Source organism: Manis javanica, chromosome 3, assembly GCF_040802235.1.
Source record: "Manis javanica isolate MJ-LG chromosome 3, MJ_LKY, whole genome shotgun sequence".
NCBI classification, from domain to species: domain Eukaryota; kingdom Metazoa; phylum Chordata; class Mammalia; order Pholidota; family Manidae; genus Manis; species Manis javanica.
In genome coordinates, this window is record NC_133158.1 from 160822163 (window position 1) to 160841553 (window position 19391).

The window sequence follows — 19391 nt, forward strand, 5'->3', positions numbered from 1 at the left end:
AAAAAAAAGTAAATCAAATGAAAGAAACATATGTCTGAAGTCTCACTCTTCAGTGAAATAAAAGCACTCTTAACCTTGTATAAAGCTTTTTCTGGCTTTTAAACACAGCAAAACTTCTAGAACTGTTACTTATTTGGTATTTAAAATCTTTAATGGAAACCTTCATAAAACAAAGTATCACAAAACAAACCTACTCCAAGTAGTTGACATTTAACAGGTATTTAACCAAATTAGCTCACTTTGAATTTCTAAAGGACAACCTAACTAAATGAAATCTAAAATTTTAGTTTGCTATATCACATCTTCTATTCGGGGTCATTTTTTGGTCAAATATAAATGTGAAATTCACATAAAATTTGTATGAAACAATACATACAGAAGTTAAAAGAAAAAAATTCCAGAATGTATCATTTATGATGGAGCAAAAGAAGTGATTTCTGTTAGAGGAAAAGAAGTCATTTAGTTAGGCTGCCTAATAAATATGAGAGACTTTTTATTATACCAGGGATTGGTAAACATTTTCTGTCAATAGCTACATAATACATACAAATGGGGCTGTGTTCCAATATAACCTTATTTACAAAACAAAGGGCCATCTGGACTTGGCCTGTGGGCAATGGTTTGCCACTGCCTATATTAGTAACACACTCAATATTACAAAGCTAGTCAGTGAAGGAGCCCAGACTCAAACCCAACTATATGTATGACTCCAAATTCCATGTTCTCTTCTCCCATCTATCTTCAAACAGAGATAAATCTTGTAGTTCAAATTTTCTGTATACCCCATGAAGACTCACCCTATGAAAATCATATTTGAACATAGTGGATTCATAAGAATACAGAAGAAGGAAAACTACACAGCCACAAAACAAAAGCTACCCCATAAGGACATTAAGAACTGTAACTCCCCATCAAAAAACCAGAATATTACTGATGCAAATCTTACTTATTTTGTTTCTGGAACAAAGTTGCAAGTGCCTCAAGTTCACGAACAGTGTGTGGGTGGTCTGCACCATAGGCGTTTTCTGAGATTTCCAAGGCCTGTTTATACAGCTGTTCTGCATTGCCAAACTTCTTCCACTGCACATACACACTTGCTAATTGGTGGAGGGACCGAGCTACTCTTGGGTGATCTGGATCCAAAGCCGTTTCTCGAATTTCTAGAGACCTCTGCAAAGGCACCACAGCCTGGGGTAGAACAAGATTAAAGGCCAATTAAGGTGAGTGAAAATGCTGTAAGATCTGCCATCTGATCAGCACAGGAAATGAAAGTGGCATTCACTCCTAGGAAGGAGAGGAGAGGAAACAAGGAAAACCCACTCCGTCTCTAACTCCCTGTTGAAGTTACCTGACTGAGCAGGCCTAGATCCTTGAGAAATCGTCCCAGGGTTTCATAAAGGTCAGCTAAGCAAATCATGCTCTCCTCGCCTTCACAGCTTTTCTCCTGCTGCTTCAAAGAATCGAAGTATTCTGCCGCCATTGAGCTTTTGTCTTTGCCGACAAACTGCCAGTAACTCAGCAACTCAGCAAAGTGTCCTCTTTTGAAACAAGTAACAGGAATTTAATGAAAAACCAACTTTAAAGCTGACTATTGTGTGAAAATGCCAGGATTCCTGTGAAGCTATTGACAATTTATCAGTAGGTAAGCACAGTGTAATCAGTTAAGACTTAGACTCAGACTGTCATCTGAGCCCACCGCTTCCTAGCTATGCCATCGTCAGCAGGTTGTCTGGCCTCTTACACTCATCATCCTGATCGCAGAAAGGGGGACACAGACACTACCTGCCTCAGGTGTTACTACAAGGAGATTATGACACATAGCAGGTATGCCATCGTGCTGGCTGTTATTAATATCATTATGGCTACTTCCCAATGGAAATTTATCAGAGTCTTCTGTAGACATTTCATGATTCGCAGTCAACTGCTGAGTTCACCCAAAATTTATTTTAAATGATGGGACTGAGAACAGAAGAAACTGATGAAACACAGGCAAACCGCCAGAATATCTACTTTGCATTTTCATCAGGCAATTGACTAATAAAAGTAAGCTAATTCATCTGTAAATGATACTAAGTAGAATGGGAGAGCTGGTAAACTAAAGAATGAATCTGATTTCAAAGGAATCATGAAAAATTGGGATGGAGAGCAGAAATAATTTATGTGGCACAATAAAGACATTTGAGAGTCCACTTAGGAGCAAAACAAATTATGCAGCTATGCTGTGAGATGTTATCAGTTTCTAGGTGACACACAAAAACCCCTTATGAGGCTTAAAGGTCAGGGGCTTGGCTTATAAAAAGGTATGTGGTTGTGCTGCTGGCAAATTCACACATAGCAGAAGAGACAAACAATACATTTATGAGAGAGGATAATCCTTTCTTTAAATTTAACACTGGACATTTTCTGTGTAGATCCCAGTGTCTAGTTTGAAGGCTACACTTTGAGATATCTGAAGGCCTGAATGGCAGACATCATGCACACTTCTGGTGGTTTGGATTTAAGCCTGCTTAAATGCATGATTAAGATATAAAGCTTTGTCAAGATTGTACCAGCTTTGATTTCATGTCTCTTAACTCACCTCTTGGGAAAAAGATTTCTGGCAATTTGCAAATTGTCTTAAAATTTCTCCCACAGCGTTTTACATTTCGGGTACCACAAACTGGACCAATTTTTATTATTTTTTAAATTTATTATTTTAAATTGTGCCCTTTTTATCCCTAGCACTTTGCGATAAAGTAAATATTTGTTAAACTATTGTAATGTGCTTATTAACCCAGCTCAGCATGTAGTATTTAATAAATACCACATTGTGACTAGGAAACCTCACACAGCCTTCTCTCCATTTGTTATCTAAATTCTACAGCTAAATCCAGTTTCATCTGTCTTTCTGGGCCCACTCAGATATCCCTCTTTGCCTGTAGCTTTCTTCTTTAACTCCCATTTTTATTACATCCTTATCTTTTCTGGGCAGTTAACTAATTAATTAAAGGTATAATTGGCATCCAACAGTATATTATGTTCAGGTGTATAGCATAATGATTTGATCTGTATATACAATAGACCCCCCCTTATCCATGGTTTCACTTTCCATGGTTTTAATTACAAGGTCAACTGTGGTCTAGAAATAGACCATCCTCTTTCTGACCTATTGTCAGAAGGTCAACAATAGCTTAATGCCAAGTCACAATGCCAATGTCATTCACCTACTTTCACCTTACTTCATCTCATCACAAAGGCATTTTATCATCTCATAGTATCCATCACAAAAACGGTGGGTACAGTACAATATTTTGAGAGAAAGACCATATTCACATAACTTTCATTACAGTATATTGTTATAATTGTTCTATTTTATTATTAGTTATTGTTAATCTCTTCCTGTGCTTAATTTATAAGTGCTAAATTATGATTTATAATTAAACTTTATAATAGGTATGTATGTATAGGAAAAAATAGCATATATATGTGCATGTGTGTGTGTGTGTGTGTGTGTGTGTATACATTATATAGGAGGGCTATTGTATTGCAAAATGGTCACCACAATAAGTCTAGTTAATACCCATCACCATACCTGATTATAGAATTTTTTCTTGTGATGAGAACTTTTAAGATCTACTCTTTTAGCAACTTTCAAATATGCAATAGAGTATTATTAATTATAGTTGTCATGCTGTATATTATGTCACCATGACTTATTTTATAACTGGAAGTTTCTACCTTTTGACTCCCTTCACCTATTTTGCCCACTCCCCTGAGCCTCCATGAGCTTCTAGCAACCAATCTATCTATAAGCTTTTTTTTTTTTAGATTCCACATGTGAGATCATACAGTATTTGTCTTTCTCTGTCTGACTTATTTCACTTACCATAATGCACTCAATGTCCATCCATGTTGTCACAAATGGCAAGAGTTCATTCTTCCTTATGGCCAAGAAGTATTCTGTTGTATATATCTATACCACATCTCCTTTACCCATTTGTCAATGGACAGTTAAGTTGTATCCATGTCTTGGCTTTTGTAAATAATCTTGCAGTGAAGGTGTGGGTGCCTATGTCTTTTTGAGTTATTGTTTTCATTTTCTTTGGATAATAGCCAGAAGTGGAATTACTGGATCATATGGTAGCTCTATTTGTAATTTTTTGAGGAACCTCCATACTCTTGTCCATAGTGGCTGCACCAATTTACATTCCTACCAAGAGGACACAAGTGTTTCCTTGTCTCCACATCCTTGCTAGCATTTGTTTCTCTTGTCTTTTTCATAACAGCCATTCTAACACGTGTGAAGTGATAATTCATTGTGGTTTTGATGAGCATTACCCTGATGATGAGTGAAGTTGAGCATCTTTCATGTACTTGTTGGCCATCTGTATGTCTTTGGAAAAATTTATATTCAGATCCTCTGCCCATTTTTTAATCGGATTGCATTTTCTTTGCTAATGAGTTCTATGAGTTCTTCATATATTTTGGATTAATCCCTTATTAGATTTATGATTTGCAAATATTTTCTCCCATTCTCTACATTGCCTTTTCACTTTGTTGATGGTTTCTTTTGCTGTGCAGTACTTTTCAGTTTGATGTAGTCCCACTTGCTTATTTTTGCTTTTGTTGCCTTTGCTTTTAGTGTTAGACCCAAAAAATCATCACTGAGACTGGTATCAAGCAGCTTACCACCTATGAATTTTCTTCCAGGGGTTTTATGGTTTCAGGTCTTATATTTAAGCTAAACTTCAAATGTTATTTTCCTTTTTGTTACCTTGAACAACTGTTTTAAGTCTACTTCTCTGGGGAAAAGTGTTCAACAAATAAATTGCTTACCTTTTATAAAGGTTTTGAGACACAAAGAGATTAAGGAGGCAATCATGCAACTTCTGTTTACTTCCCTGCTGCTGAAAAAGCCACGGGAGTTCATCTGCACTTCTCCAAGTTACCTGGTCCTGACTATGAGAAGAGAAGGGATGACATTCAGTGACACCTTCCTACAGTGAGATGGTGTCAAAAGGCTTCAGACAAATGTCGAAGGAAGAAAAATGTATTTGACATAGTATCTCTGTCTCTAGGTATAATCTAATATTGAGATGGTCAAAATCAGAAACTTTACAAATTTTAACTATGAAAATAAACAAAGTCATAAGAGGACCACTGACCAAACTCTAAAGATATTTTGCTAAAACTGAACTACTTGAAAAAATCCTGAGTGGACCCAAATATATACACACAGATATACAGAAATACACATCTATTTTTAAGCTATTTAACTGTAATAAAATAATAAAATGATCCTCTACTGATTTCACTTAAGTTTAAATCTTTTGCAAAATATTAAAAAAGACTTACTTACATAATTATCTTTTGTACTTTTGACATTAACAGAATAGGGAGAGAATTTAATCCTTCTGGTAATAAATATATAGACATTAAATTATAAGCTAAAAAAAGAGAAGAACACAGAGGCAGAGTGTGTTGCAGAAGTTACAGGAAAAATACGGACATTTATAATACCTTAGCTGCTTTGTGAAATAGTTGATTAGCTTTTGCCTATATGAAGAAATAGTGGTGGGACCTTCCACGTACTCTAGTCTCACTGTTTCCCAAGCCTGTGGAGAAAAAAAAAATATTGCAGTCTTATTTTCTGTAAGCCACTACATCTAACAATGAATTTGTAAAAAGAAATTTACAATCATTTCAATTTTATACTTGTATAAAGAAAAGGCATAAGAGTATTTTAAAATTCAGGATATATTTATGTGATAAACTATATGAGAATAAAAATTCTTATAAGAATTCAAAATACAATTCAAACTTTTAGTTAATACATTAAAAATATCGGAAATGTGGATTAATGATTGTGCATTGAGCACTGACTCCCCTATACAGAATTTTATTGTTGTTAACAACCATTTGATCAATAAATATGAGAGATGCCCTCTCAAAAAAAAATATCAGAAATGTAGGTTGGAAAAAGTACTAAAAAGGATATATTATATGTGAGAGATATATATACTAGAGAAGAAAGATAAACCTGTGAAATTCCAAACATTTCACACCCACAAATATAATACAGCAATGCAAATTAAGACTTCTTTGCATTTATATACACATATAAATCAACCATGGCATTGCAGATGATAAGAACTGTATTAGTCAATATTTCTTAAACATTTATTACCATGTGCCAGATATCATATGTCTAGGACCTCACAAGAATCAAGGACCATCTTAATTAATTCTCTTCACAACTGTGGTAAGCGGGAAAACTCTACCCAAGGCTTAGAAAACTTGCTCAAGGTTACATAGCTATTAAGCTGTGAAGGACAGATTGTGATCTGGAGCAGACTGACTTATAAAGTCCAAACTCTTAAGACATATATAATACAGGTAATTCAATGAAACAAACTTGAAAAATCTTTTTTTTCTTTTAGAAAGAAACGATCTCTTAAAGTATAGCAGTTCCTTTTATCTGTGATTTCACTTTCTGTGGATTCAGTTCCCCACAGCCAATGTCAATGTGGACGTGGATGATCGTCCTGAGGCATCCTCAGGCGGCCAGTCCTGGCCTAACACTATGCCACAGAGCCTGCGTCACTCACCTCACTTCATCTCATCACGTAGGCATTTTATCATCTTGCATCATCACAAAACGAAGGGTGAGTACAGCAAAGATATTTTGAGATAGAATCCACATAACTCATTAGTATACTGTTATAATTGTTCTATTTTATTATTTTTGTTAATCTCTTACTTTGCTTAATTTGTAAATGAAACTTTATCATAGGTATACACTTAAAAGAAAAAACAGTGTGTGTGTGTGTGTATATATATATAATACATATATATATATAGTTCAGTATTGTCTGTGGTTTCAGGCATCCACTGGGGGTCTTGTAATGTATCCCCAGCAGATAAGAGGGAGAATACTGTAATAGTCATAACATAAAGGTTCTTCATAAAAATATTATCATCCTAATTTTAACCTAAAATCATTGCAAAAAAAATCATAATGCCAAACTTCAGATTTCAATTTTGTCTCATAATGAAACATTTAAAATATTATGGTCTAATATAAGATAATACAGTATACAATGATATATTGACATTTATAAATAAAAAAACCTTATTAAAATAACATTTACCAGTTGATGTTGAAACCTGAGCAAGCCACAGCCGTAAGTCAACAAACACATTTTGTGTAAACTGTGATTAAGAGAGGTCAAGACAGCCCAGGACAACTCAGGATACAGTTCCATCAATTCTGACTCACTCACACCGTTGTGACTAACGTTTATGAGGCAGAGAATCTAGGTAGAGAAATGAATTAACAATGATCATAAAGCATACAGCAAAGATATTTTGAGTTAGAATCCACATACACATAACTCATTAGTACATTGTTATAATTGTTCTATTTTATTATTGTTGTTAACCTTACTTTACTGTGACACTCTTTAACTCTTAATTACTAAGAGTTAATAAAAGCTATTAAAATTTTCACAGTTCTCTAAAGCTTATTAACTTCTTATATAAACCTAGAGTTCAAATGAATTAATAAAGCAAGAAACAGATTTCCCAGACTAAAACACACTTTCCAAAAGGCACTGATCAAAAATAGGATAGTATATATATATAAATCTAGCATGCCAAAGATAACACACAAACAGACAAAAAATTAGGAAAATTAAACTACAGAAAATGTATTATTAAAACTAATGACAGAATTCCCATTCTGGAAAGATGGTGGGAAAAAAATGGCCCTCCTACCATAATGCCTGTTAATATCAGATAACATATAACAAAGCATTTCTAAAAGCACAGTTGAGCCTGCAAAAAAGAATGGGAATCCCCAGGGTGCCAAAAATGAAGGAAACTGAAAATCAGAGGGCTAAGTGCTGGAGCTATGCCTGGGGGAGTGGGGACAGAGGACAGGTACCAGTGCCACTGACTTAGGGGCTTGGATTTTCACACCCACAGCGGGGATGGAAGACGAGCCTTTAATACTGTGAGGTGAAGACTTGGATCTAGAAAGCTTACCAGCACCAGGACCTCCCAAGGGCTGTCCTCTCAGCGAAGGGGTGCATGAGGAGAGAGTATCAGCCCACAGATGCGGACAGAAGACAAGGAAGTATGTGGGCTTGGAGGCAGAATGAGCAGTCAAAACCCCAGGAACAGCCCCCAAACTGAGAATTTAAAATAAAAATGGATCCAGGTTCAACCAGTAACAGTTCAGCAAGATTGTCGGATATAAATTTTCGAAAATCAAAATTGAATATGTCAGCAAACAACTTTAAAAAATGTTACTTTAACTAGAGTGCTTAGAAACAAATCTAAGGACCTTTGTGGGGAAGAAGACAAAACATTACTAAAAAAGCATGAGAGAAGATGACTAATAAATGGAGAGCTAGTTTTCCACGGAGAAACCTTATATGATAATTTTCCCCAACTTAATCTCTAAATTTAATGCAATTTCAATTAAAATTCCAAAATGAGTGTTGATGGCACTTGCTGAGCCAATTTTAAAAACACATATAGGAAATTAGCCAAGATATTTGTGAATAATAGTAAGAAAAGGGTGTTTGCCCAAACAAGTATCAAAGCTTAAAGTTCTAATAGTAAAGACACTGTGGTATGGGCAAGGAATAGGCAAGATTGCAACAGAAGAGCTTAGAAAAAGGCTCATGTTCATATGTGAGCTTGATATTTGACAGGTGGTGTTCTGAATCAGTAGAAAATAAAAGTGTATTTACTATTCAGTAAAATGAACAATTGGCTAACCACATAAGATTAAAAAGTGTATTCTTTCCTCACACAATAAACAAAAATAAACTGTCATGAGTTAAAGACTTATAAGCAAAGAACAAAACTATAAAACATTTTGAAAGGAAAAAAATATATATGAGAACACTTTTATGATAAAGAAGTTTTAAAATAAGATACAACAGGCATAAGCCATTAAAAAAACTGCTGATAAATCTTACTTAATCAAAATAAAACTTTGTATAAAAAATGATACCAAAAAGTTAAAAGACAAGGAACAAAGAGAGAGGGAAAAGGCATTTATTTGCAAACTCTGTAACAAAGGATTTGTATTCAGTATGTAGAACATTTAAGAACTCTACAGATCAATAAGAAAGGACAACTCGATTTAAAATATGAGTGAAGGACTTGAACCAGAAATTCATGTAAGAGGGAACCAGAATAGCCAATGAACATGGTATCAGTGACAATCTCAGTGATAATCGGGAAAATGCAATTCCCAGAGATATCATTTCTGGCCATAAGCACACCATGCCAGTGAGTATTCCTGTATTATGCTTGAAACACAGTTGAGAACAAATTTAAAAAGAATTATTGTTTGTTTCAATTCACACAGAAATGCAAACTTTTCTAAGTTGTAAAAGTTTATTACACTCTACCTGTTTCATTAGTTCTTTATCCATCTCATGTGCCATGGACTCCTGGATAGACTGCAGAACAAGTCTATATAATGAAATAATATCTTGACACTGGAAACAGTGATTGAGGATTTTATCTAAATTGTCTGCTCTTCCAGCACTGTTAAAATTGAGAATAGATTTAATTTCTTACAGACTGTCAATATCTGTGAAAAATTCAGAGTACATAAAAATGTGGTCTCTATTTTTTATACTGAAACTGATAATAACAGGAATTCAATAAAATATATGACACAGGAAAATGGTAGCTCAATGGGACTTCTAGAGTCATCGAGTTTATTTTAGCATATCGTTTAATTCAATTCAGTAAACATATTCTGGGACTTAACTACATGTCAAGCAATTACTACGCATTATGTAACATAAAAAGGAGTAAGACATAGTTCTTATCACCTAGAAGCATGCCACTTATATATAAGAAGCAGGAAAATAATTATAAATATCTATTGTTAGTTAATTACCCATGCAGATTAAATTTGTTTAGAGCCAGAATTTGGGAAACATCAAGCTAAAGTAAGTCAGTAAAAAGGGGGGTTTGTTTTATTAAAGTATCACAAAATGTTTACCAGTATTTTCTTTTTTAAATATAACGGTATATAGAAAAGAGAACAACTACAATAAAATAGTCCATAGTCCCTCTTAAAATAGCTAATTTCAGTAAATGTTACATAATGTAAGGACAGTAACTCACACTCCTGAATTGTAAGCTACTGATGTTCAGAGGTCAACTGCATTGGCACAACTCTGGGAACTCCGGGGAGAGTGGAAATAACATGGGCAATTCAGTTTTAGAAGGGTTTTTCATTTCAAATTTGGTGCTTAAGATGAGAATGAATAATTAAGAGACAAAAGCATTAAACTCAGTTTCTAAATATGAGTTGTGCTAGGATCACTGTCTATCGTGACGAATACCAAAAAGGTATTAATCTGTTTTATCTCTAGTTGTGCAAAGACAGAGTAAGGGAGGCTATACTGAAGGAGAAATAAAAGTAGTTAAACTCTCTAGTGCTTATCTAAAGGCAAATTACCCATGCAGGTATCTAAAACAAGTCTATTTTAGATGAAAGGCTCAACAGGATTTGAGAATGGAGACAATTAAAAATTCCTCCCTACAACCTACCTACTGATAAGCAAGGAGCCTGAAATAACATTTTTTATGCCTTAATTGTCTCCTCACTTTCCCAAAGCTCGGGACCTCAAGCAGGTGACAGCGAGCACCCAATGGGCCCCAAATGAGCATGCCGATGGCCTTCTTTTGTAACCCCCAGCAGGGAAGAGGTAGTGTGATGAGAATTAGACAAATGTATCTGACAAGGTCTGCTAATTCATGGGCTGTTATGTAGTTCTGTCACATTCTCATAAGATGTTAGTATCACTGTTAGAATACACAGAATCTGGGTGGCTCAAGAAAGTGTCATAATGATCAGTTCTCAGTTTCACGTGGTGAGGTAGCAGTCTGCAACAAACACAAAACATGCAGACAATGACGTAAAATAACCACCACTTACTGTGCAATCATTTTGCCGAAAAGGGTGACATAAAGGGCATTGCAGGTTGTAGCAGAACAACAATGTCGTTCTAGCTGCTTCTCCTGCACCGGTTTACCAAAAAACAAAAGAGAAATACAAAACCACCCTGGAATCAAGAGGTCTTTACTATCAAGCCATCAACAAACATCCCTGAGGAAATGCTTCAGCTCCCACAGTCTCACCAGGGCATCACTGCCATGTGGAGGTGGGCCACAGAGGTAGTTGGTATGTATGAGCTTTTTTGCTTTTAAAATATCTGCTTAATATAATATATTCAAGTAAACCTTAAGACTAAAATCTTTTTATTGCTTTCCTATATCCATTATTAATTTAAGAGAAAAATGAATTTAACAAAGTAGTTACTAAACTCCACTTTTCCTTATAATAGAGTTCCTATATTTAATTTTAAGTCTCATATAAGGTATTTTATAGGAAAGCTGATAGAAAGTAAAAGCAGCAAATTAAAAATATTTACCTGCTCTTTGCTCAATTTAATGTCTACAGAGTGGCATTCTGCAATTATAATAGATTTTGCATCTTTTGGATTTAAGGGATCAAGATGAAGTGTAGGCCACAACCTTTCATTTAAAGAGAAGAAAAATGAAATTCTCTTCTAATAATACAAAAGAGCTGTATTTTACTGAAACACAAATCAAAATCCATAAGAATTAAGTTTTTTATATTGCCTTTATAAAATAAGCAAAACAAATTGGGTAATCTTAAGTAATACTGTTTCATTTATTCTAACATGTACAGCATTACTTTCAGCAATTAATCACAAAGACTTACAAAATAAATAACATATTCATTAGAAAGTGAAGTATAAAAACATTTCTATCTATGTTCTAAACTATTGGTAACACTAGACATAGGTATTATTAGCTATGAAGAATTTAAGAAGATACAGTCCTTGCCTACAAGTTACTTAAAATCCAATTGGAATTTAATCACTTTACAACATGCATTCTCAACAGGGTTGTGAAACTTATTTCAGGGTAGGAAGGAAATAATTGACTCTGCTCATGTGTAAAGCTTAAAAATATGCATATATCTGTTTCTATACATAAACTGATATACAGTATATATGGATGACATTAATATTTCTTGGGGGAGGTAATTAAAAAGACAATGTCTACAAAGGCTCCTTAGGGAGACAAAAATAAGGGGAGAAACACTGCCCTATAGAATTCAACCACTGCATCCCTTTATCAAAGACTGTTCAAGTGAGCTCAAGTTTCAGGGTAACAGGTGTCTGGTCTATCATTACTAGCCCAGCCCTCTCCCTATTTTTGTCACCTGTAAATTTAACTGCCTGCTAGACATCACTATTTGGAGTTGCAACTGGCAACTCAAACTAACCATGTTCAAAAACATAACTCACGACTTTTTCTCAACAAACCTGCCTGTCCTTTGTGTTCTCTATTTGAGTTCATGGAACCAGAATTTATTTAATTTCTCAAGTCAGAAAATGTCTCAAGTCCTAGTCTTCTCCTTCACATCCCAGATCTCACCTTACACCAAATCCTGTGCATCATATCTTTACCTTGAATTCATTCACTTCTCCCCATCCTCACTGCCACTTACATGAAAAACACAAACCTGTATCAAAAACCTTTCCTTGTTTGTATTTAACACATTTCATGTTTTAAATCTGAAAGAGTTAAAGTGAGCACCGTACCTCCACGCTGGGGGACATGTTTCCACGTTCACAGAAACAATGACTCTCACATTCACGGGCAGTGGATCGATCAGCCATTGCATGTGTTTGTCAACTTGCTTAAAAATACAAAAACAAAATTAAATCTATTAATTCAAAATATTTCAAAACAACACAATAAAAGCTCCCCAAGTAAAATGAAATTATCAGGAAGTTTCTCATTATTATTAAGGATACAATCTTATATTTTGGACGATTCATCTCAAAACAGCAAAAGAACACGTGGTAAGGTATTATTAATGCCTGCTATGAATTTTGGACACTGAAGGAAATGTCAAGGCCCTAAAAATGTCAAAATGAACAATCTTTGCTTATTGGTTAATTCAGCTGGTCTTTCTCAGTAAGAACTTGTGTCTACTGGCATAGAGCATATTTTCTTATCCACACGCATCCTCCCCAGAAATTAAGCAGAAATAAAAGAAACACTGTAACATTTTTTCCTTACAAACATGTAACTTTACTGCCTACATAGCCACCACTGCTATTTTTGTTTCTCTCTGAGAGTATCGGTAGGTTACAAAGTGAAATAGTACCTGAACTTGATCTATAGAATCAATAATGATGATGATGCTGCCTTGATGACGGGCAGATAGTTTTTCCAGCCAATGTGGAAACTCTTCCAGAAGCTTAGCAGGATCCAGCGTCATAGCAGATACTGACCAAGAGTGCTGCATCAACTGTGAGATGAAACCATACACAAATAAGCAGTTGCACTTTATCACAGCTGGTGGGAAATATTTCTGTCCTACTCTTTAAACCAAAATAGAGCCACAAAGAGGACCCCATTGAACACAGTATTGTTTTTACCTATACAAAACCAAAACAAATGGGTAATACTGAAAATTGGTTTATCCTCAGGTATGTAGCCCTAACAATTTCTGAATCTACACAAAAATTCTGATGGTTCCAAATGATGGCATACTCTACCTTTAGAGTTAGTCTTTTAATAATCAAGGAAGACTCTGAGCTGGTTGACATGGACCTCCCCACAAAATGAGAAAGAATTAGTGTGTTAGGAGAATTCTTCTGCTGTAATTGAATCCTGAAAGAAAAAGACTTTTTATAAGACTGATGAAGCTGCTTTATTGCCAACAAAAATAATCCATAATGCAGTAAGCATCAAATGCTAACTCTAAGCACATGGTCAGTCACTTCAGAATAAACATGGTTGGTAAATCTCCATTTTTACTCCATTATTAGAGCCTTTTAAATGTCTTAAAAAATTATAGATTTAATTACAAATTGATGATAAGTAATGTAAACCAAAAGAGTGTACGTCTGAAGTTAAGGTATTAGTAAAATGAGCATTAACCTTTAATTAAAAATACATTATTAGGGGAAAAAAGAAGTTTGTTTGTTAAGTACAAAAATATGACTTTCCAAACAACTTTAAATAAAAGGGCAATAAAAAGGAAACATATGCTAACTCCTCAATGTAAATAATAATGAAAATGTAAGTAATAATTGTGAAAGAAAATATTCTTACTACTTTTTGTAAATAAAATGAACTGAAACAAAAAATTTATTAGCTTATATAAACCTTAGTCCATAATTTGAAAAACTAGTTTGCATTCATAGTAAAGGTTATCCTTTATTTTGATGTTCTTTACAATTTATTTCATTCTAAATGGTCTTCCTTTGTCATGGTTCAAATATTTAAAATCCCAAAGAAACTGAAAATAAAGGGCACATTCCCCCTGTGATTCACCTAATTCCATTCCACACTGACAGCTCCCTTAGTTCTGACCTGCACAATTAATGTACAAAATCACAACTGCTCACCTTTCCTACTCCTTTCTCATTCTGTATCTTCTAACATCCACATTGTATATACTTCAGGGCATGAATATTATTTTACTCCTTTTTGTTTTTTTAATATTTAGTATAAGCCATGCAGGAAGACAACCATGCAATATTACATTTTGTTGAATGAATTCAGTAACTCAAGTTGATGAGACAACGCTAATAATTTAAGTGCACTGCATCATACCACTTTGATAAAAGAAGGGACTTCCCAGAACCTGGTCCTCCAGATACAAGAAGGGGTGGAATCGGTGCTGGTGCTGTCACTAGGTCATTAAGGCGTTGGTAATACTAAAAACAGAAATGAATTTAAATGTAAGGAAGTGCATGTTTTGAAGAATACTAAAGTCAACTTAGGAGTATCGTTTGAAATCACTGGAGAACAGCTGCATGAGAAAATGAAATCTATTTTTAGTCAACAGCACCCTCAAAATTGCTTATTTTTATGGGTGGTTAAATAAGCCCAAAGCAGTAAACTAAGAATGGGCCCCCATTTCTTCTACACATAGTACTGCAGTAAATTAATGCATGAGGGGCAACACTTAAGATCCTCATGAGGTTTTGCAATGTTCAGATGTTTTGCAGAATATGTAGCAGGGCCACTGTATTTCTCTGTCTGCTGGCAAGCATCCTCAATCTCTCCATCAAAGGACACCTAGATGCCATCCAGTTCCCAGGGATTTCTGAGAAAAGGTCCAAACAAAAGCAGGTTTCATCTGAGGCCTTGGAGTCTCCCAACCTGCTGCAGAGTATCAGGCTAGGTCAGGCCACCTGAGATTTTTCTGAAACTGAGTGAGCTCTAGGCAAAGTCCAAGAAGCCATATCTCTCAGGCTTTCCCCAGACACTAAAAACTGGTTCAAAGCTTTAAAGCACACACTCAGAAAATGGAAATATCTAAGTATTTATTTGGGAGTTTCCAAAGTTATCTTCAAGTTGAGATGCTCAGTCAGTGTACCAGTCATTTAAGTGATAAGGAATTAAAGGAGTATATAATAAGTAGTTAGTGGCTAGCTTTAGGGTAGCAGACATTCCCAACAACTACAATAAATAACTACTTGGTATAATTTTTCAATCAATGACTTTGTCATATCTAAATAAAGAATATATTCCCCAGGAACACAAATAATTCTGATGGCAATGATGCTTTTCAAGAAGCAAAGGGCTTTTTGATTTATGACCTTGTAAATCCTAACAGTTCAGTTCATGGTCTCACATAAACCCAATTTATAGACCCATGGTTCCCAAGTTAAGGCCTCCTGCCATAGAAAAAAGGATTTGGAGTCCGAAGACTAGGTTCAGATCCCAGATGTGCAATCTATTCCCTGTGAACCTCAGGTTCCTCCTTTATAAAATAACAACAATGTAGCATTTAATGTCCCAGGTACTGAGTCAAGTGTTTCATGTGCATTATCTAGTTTAGTCCTTTCAACAACTCTGTGAGGTAGATACTAGTTGTTAGTCTCATTTTACACACAAGAGAGTCAACGTTTAGGACTAAATAATTTGATCAAAATCCAGTTAGGAAATGGTGGGATGACAACATAAACATTGTCAATTATAAAATTTCTATAAAAATACAGCTGTTAGTGACAGCTATGGTGATATTTTTCAAAATATTAGGTCTTACATTAATTTCTAAATATTATCGAGTGGTTTTTGAACATGGACATTGATTTTTTTTGTGCACTTCAAATTCTGTTAATTTGTTTAGATATTTAAGGATGCTGATAAGCCTACTGCATTAATGAAGAAAATGCTTCATTTTCTGAATGCTTGATGTTTTGATTCTTCCAAGAATTAGAAGAAGACAGTCTTACTGTTTTAATCAAGTTTCTTAGCTATCCTAATCTTGGTTTGGTGAATTGCTGATGGTAGCATGAAGAACATATGGTTGATAAATCCTAATCTGTAACTAAAAATATTTGATGATCGTAAGTATATCTGAATCTCACATATCTTTCATATGAGACAGACCTAAGACATGTCTCCACATGGATAGTTAAGCAATGAGGGCAAACACAAACACAAACACAAACACAATCATTACTCTTGACTATATTTAGTTGAAAACAGTCATAACACAGCCTTTCGGTAGTGACTCATCTTTGTTGGAACAATACTCCAAATGCTTACTTTCTCGAATCCCAACTCATGGGCTGAATTTGAAGCCTGTTGAAAAGCTTCCATTTGCTCTTGTTCATCACGTATATCCCACAGAACATCACCCAAATCATCTTCTTCTGGAATAGAATCTTCATTGCCCAAATCCTTTGTCTCCATGTCTGTGTTCTCAAAGCCCAGGACGTCCTGAAGACCAAGAGCAAACACCCGAAATGAATGAAGAATGGAAAGACCTTGTAATGTCACCACACAAGGCCTATAGGGGGCTTTGCCTACCGAGGAGGACCAGTCCAACCTGTGGCCTTTGTATAGTAACTACAAGATAAATTCAAAACTATAAAAATAAAGACCTTTCTCTTTTATTAAAAATAAATTCAGAAGGGCATTTGACTCCGAAAGAATCTGCTTTCTGAGAAATGTTACACAATATCTTTGGTTATGTCTAGCTGGTGAATAATTTTAAAGATTATGTTAATGTCTAAGAAATATGCTGCTTTATATTTTTGTTAGAATCCCATTACTAAGATGGGGTTTCTTGATATCAAATCTCTCTGCTGTAATATCTAGTCTCTATATTATATCACTGAAAGTATGTTTTCCTTTGAGCAGTAAAGATGGCAGATATGTCACTTGCTGCCATTTATTCTGCTCAATTTATCTTATCTTGGTCCTGAAATTTGTAAGATTGTCGAGAAGACCAAAATTGATAATGTCAATCTTCACTAAAGAACACTAAACACAAATGTGTTGCTTGAAGTCATATTATGTTTTGGAGCTCATTTTTTTTCTCAGATAACAAATTATCTCTGATAATGCAAGTTAATTAGAAAAAGTGAATCCCTTACTTCTCAAATAGGGTCCTAGGGACCCTGGGAGAGGTGTCAGCAGGTATGGACAACCTTGGGCCAAAGAAGAGACATCTTCCTATTGTGCCCCTTTACTTGTTAACATTTCTGATTAATTTTAAATGATGTTTATATTAAAAATAAACAGGTATAATATCAAACAGAATATATAACTCACACAAATTCTCAAGATAATACTTGAGATGTCACAGGAACATTCAGCCCAAGACATCACTATGATCATTGACCTCAGACACTTAAGAGGTGTGTTCTCACCCCTCTATGCTGTTAGGGATAACACAGTAGAAAATTTTGAGGATTTTTCTAATTTACAAACATTCAAGGTGCACATAGAATTTGAGGAGACTCTCTATTGAATAGGATGACCATTTTCCCTTGCTTAAACTTTTTACCCAGCACTTATGGAATCCATTTTATACTTCACAGGTATTAAGCATCAAACAGCTTTGTGAGAAAGATGAGAGATAGAGATACCTGGTACTAATACTACTATGATAATGCCACAGGATAGATGACCACCAGAAACAACGGTGCTCTCCCTGGTTATTGTTTTCAAAACAAACACATGGTTTTCTTTCGAAAACCCAATTTTATGGAAAATAAGTCTTAAAATATTTTGCATCTTATAAGGAATGCATATTTACCTGTTTAATAATCTTTTCTACATAGATGTAAGTTTTATATACTCCCTCTGTGGGATCTCCTGAATGCTCAATGATCTGGGGGAAAAAAAGAGTTTAACAACATGAAGAAACAATAACAAGAGGAGGTGGCTGGTGGTGAATGCTTTTATAGTGTCTATGTATCAAGAATGGTTCTAACTATTTTACATATATTAACTCACTTATCCTCACAACAATCCAAGAAGGAGATACTACTGTTAACTCCATTTTACAGACGAGGAAACTGAGGCAAGCTAAGTAACCTGTCCAAGGTCACACAAGGTATTTAGTGTGAACAATGTTGCAATAAAACAAAAAGTATATATTTTTTTGCTTTTGTGTCCAAACTTTGTCTTAGGTACTTATACCACTCAATATATATGATCTTTAAAATATATCAAAATCAAATTTTATATTAGTAAAGCTATAAATCTACAAAAAAATGCAAAATGCTATTTTGCTATGTCTTTTGGGTTTGTTTTGAGAAGAATGCCTTATCTGTAATGAATATGTATACCACCAAGAAAAAGAAATGATTGATATTTGATAAAATTTGAATAAGGTAATAGTTTTACAAAGCATATCAAATGAATCAGCATGAAAGTTTACCCTACATTTACATTTATAATTATGATAGATCTTATTTTACTCCTATTTTTATAAAATAAATTCATCCTTCTAGTGTATTAATTTTTTAATGTGATATTTATATATATATAAGTAGAATAAAGATCAGAAAGATGGGTCAATATCTTCTCTTGTGGGACTTAGTGGACTAGGCTAATACTAGTCCATTAATCTGATACTAAGATAATTAAATCTTAGAGCAAAGAATGAAATAGTTTTGGAGATTATAATCAAAATACACTTTTTTGTCTTAGGCTCTTCTGTTTAATCTTATGCTGTCTCAAGTTATCTTTTCAATATTACATGATGTAAAGAAAAAGACTTGTATTCACATTTGATCTTATTTTCTGGCTGAGCATAGAAATAAAAACTGTGTCAAAATCCTAGAGTTGTTAACATTAACTATATTCTTAACATTAACTATAAACATTTCCAAGTTATCTCAGTGTGCAGTAAGGCAAAGCCTGTAATCTTTGTTTTAAAAATTATCCTGCCATGCATCTAAGATGATCAAATCTCTCTCCACACTCATCATCTGTGTTTTGCTTTTCCTAATGCTCTTAGGAAAGGTTGCTATGAAAAGATTCTTCCTTACACTGATCCCTACTCAACAGGTAAA

The 19391-nt window shown here is 34.5% G+C and overlaps 1 protein-coding gene and 1 long non-coding RNA gene across 9 annotated transcripts in view; one reads left to right on the plus strand and one right to left on the minus strand.

Annotated features, from left to right (window-relative positions):
- LOC108391755 (nephrocystin-3) overlaps window positions 1-19391 on the minus strand; it is a 50093-nt gene that overhangs the window by 5376 nt on the left and 25326 nt on the right. For 5 of the 8 annotated variants that reach the window (XM_037006114.2, XM_037006115.2, XM_037006121.2 and 2 more), the window contains 14 exons: window positions 18128-18202; window positions 16630-16803; window positions 14683-14786; window positions 13620-13734; window positions 13226-13369; window positions 12654-12751; window positions 11451-11553; window positions 10955-11037; window positions 9408-9546; window positions 7131-7295; window positions 5500-5594; window positions 4816-4938; window positions 1349-1538; window positions 947-1188 (listed from right to left, as the gene is read on the minus strand). In XM_037006114.2, the coding sequence (XP_036862009.2) occupies window positions 947-1188; window positions 1349-1538; window positions 4816-4938; window positions 5500-5594; window positions 7131-7295; window positions 9408-9546; window positions 10955-11037; window positions 11451-11553; window positions 12654-12751; window positions 13226-13369; window positions 13620-13734; window positions 14683-14786; window positions 16630-16803; window positions 18128-18202 (1850 nt within the window). The remainder of the gene's footprint in view (window positions 1-946; window positions 1189-1348; window positions 1539-4815; window positions 4939-5499; window positions 5595-7130; window positions 7296-9407; window positions 9547-10954; window positions 11038-11450; window positions 11554-12653; window positions 12752-13225; window positions 13370-13619; window positions 13735-14682; window positions 14787-16629; window positions 16804-18127; window positions 18203-19391) is intronic. The other 3 variants (XM_037006116.2, XM_037006117.2, XM_037006118.2) reach the window with 3 other exon arrangements.
- Window positions 5517-8213, plus strand: LOC140848486 (uncharacterized). The gene is made up of 2 exons (XR_012129476.1): window positions 5517-6644; window positions 7966-8213. It is a non-coding gene; the product is annotated as an uncharacterized lncRNA (long non-coding RNA).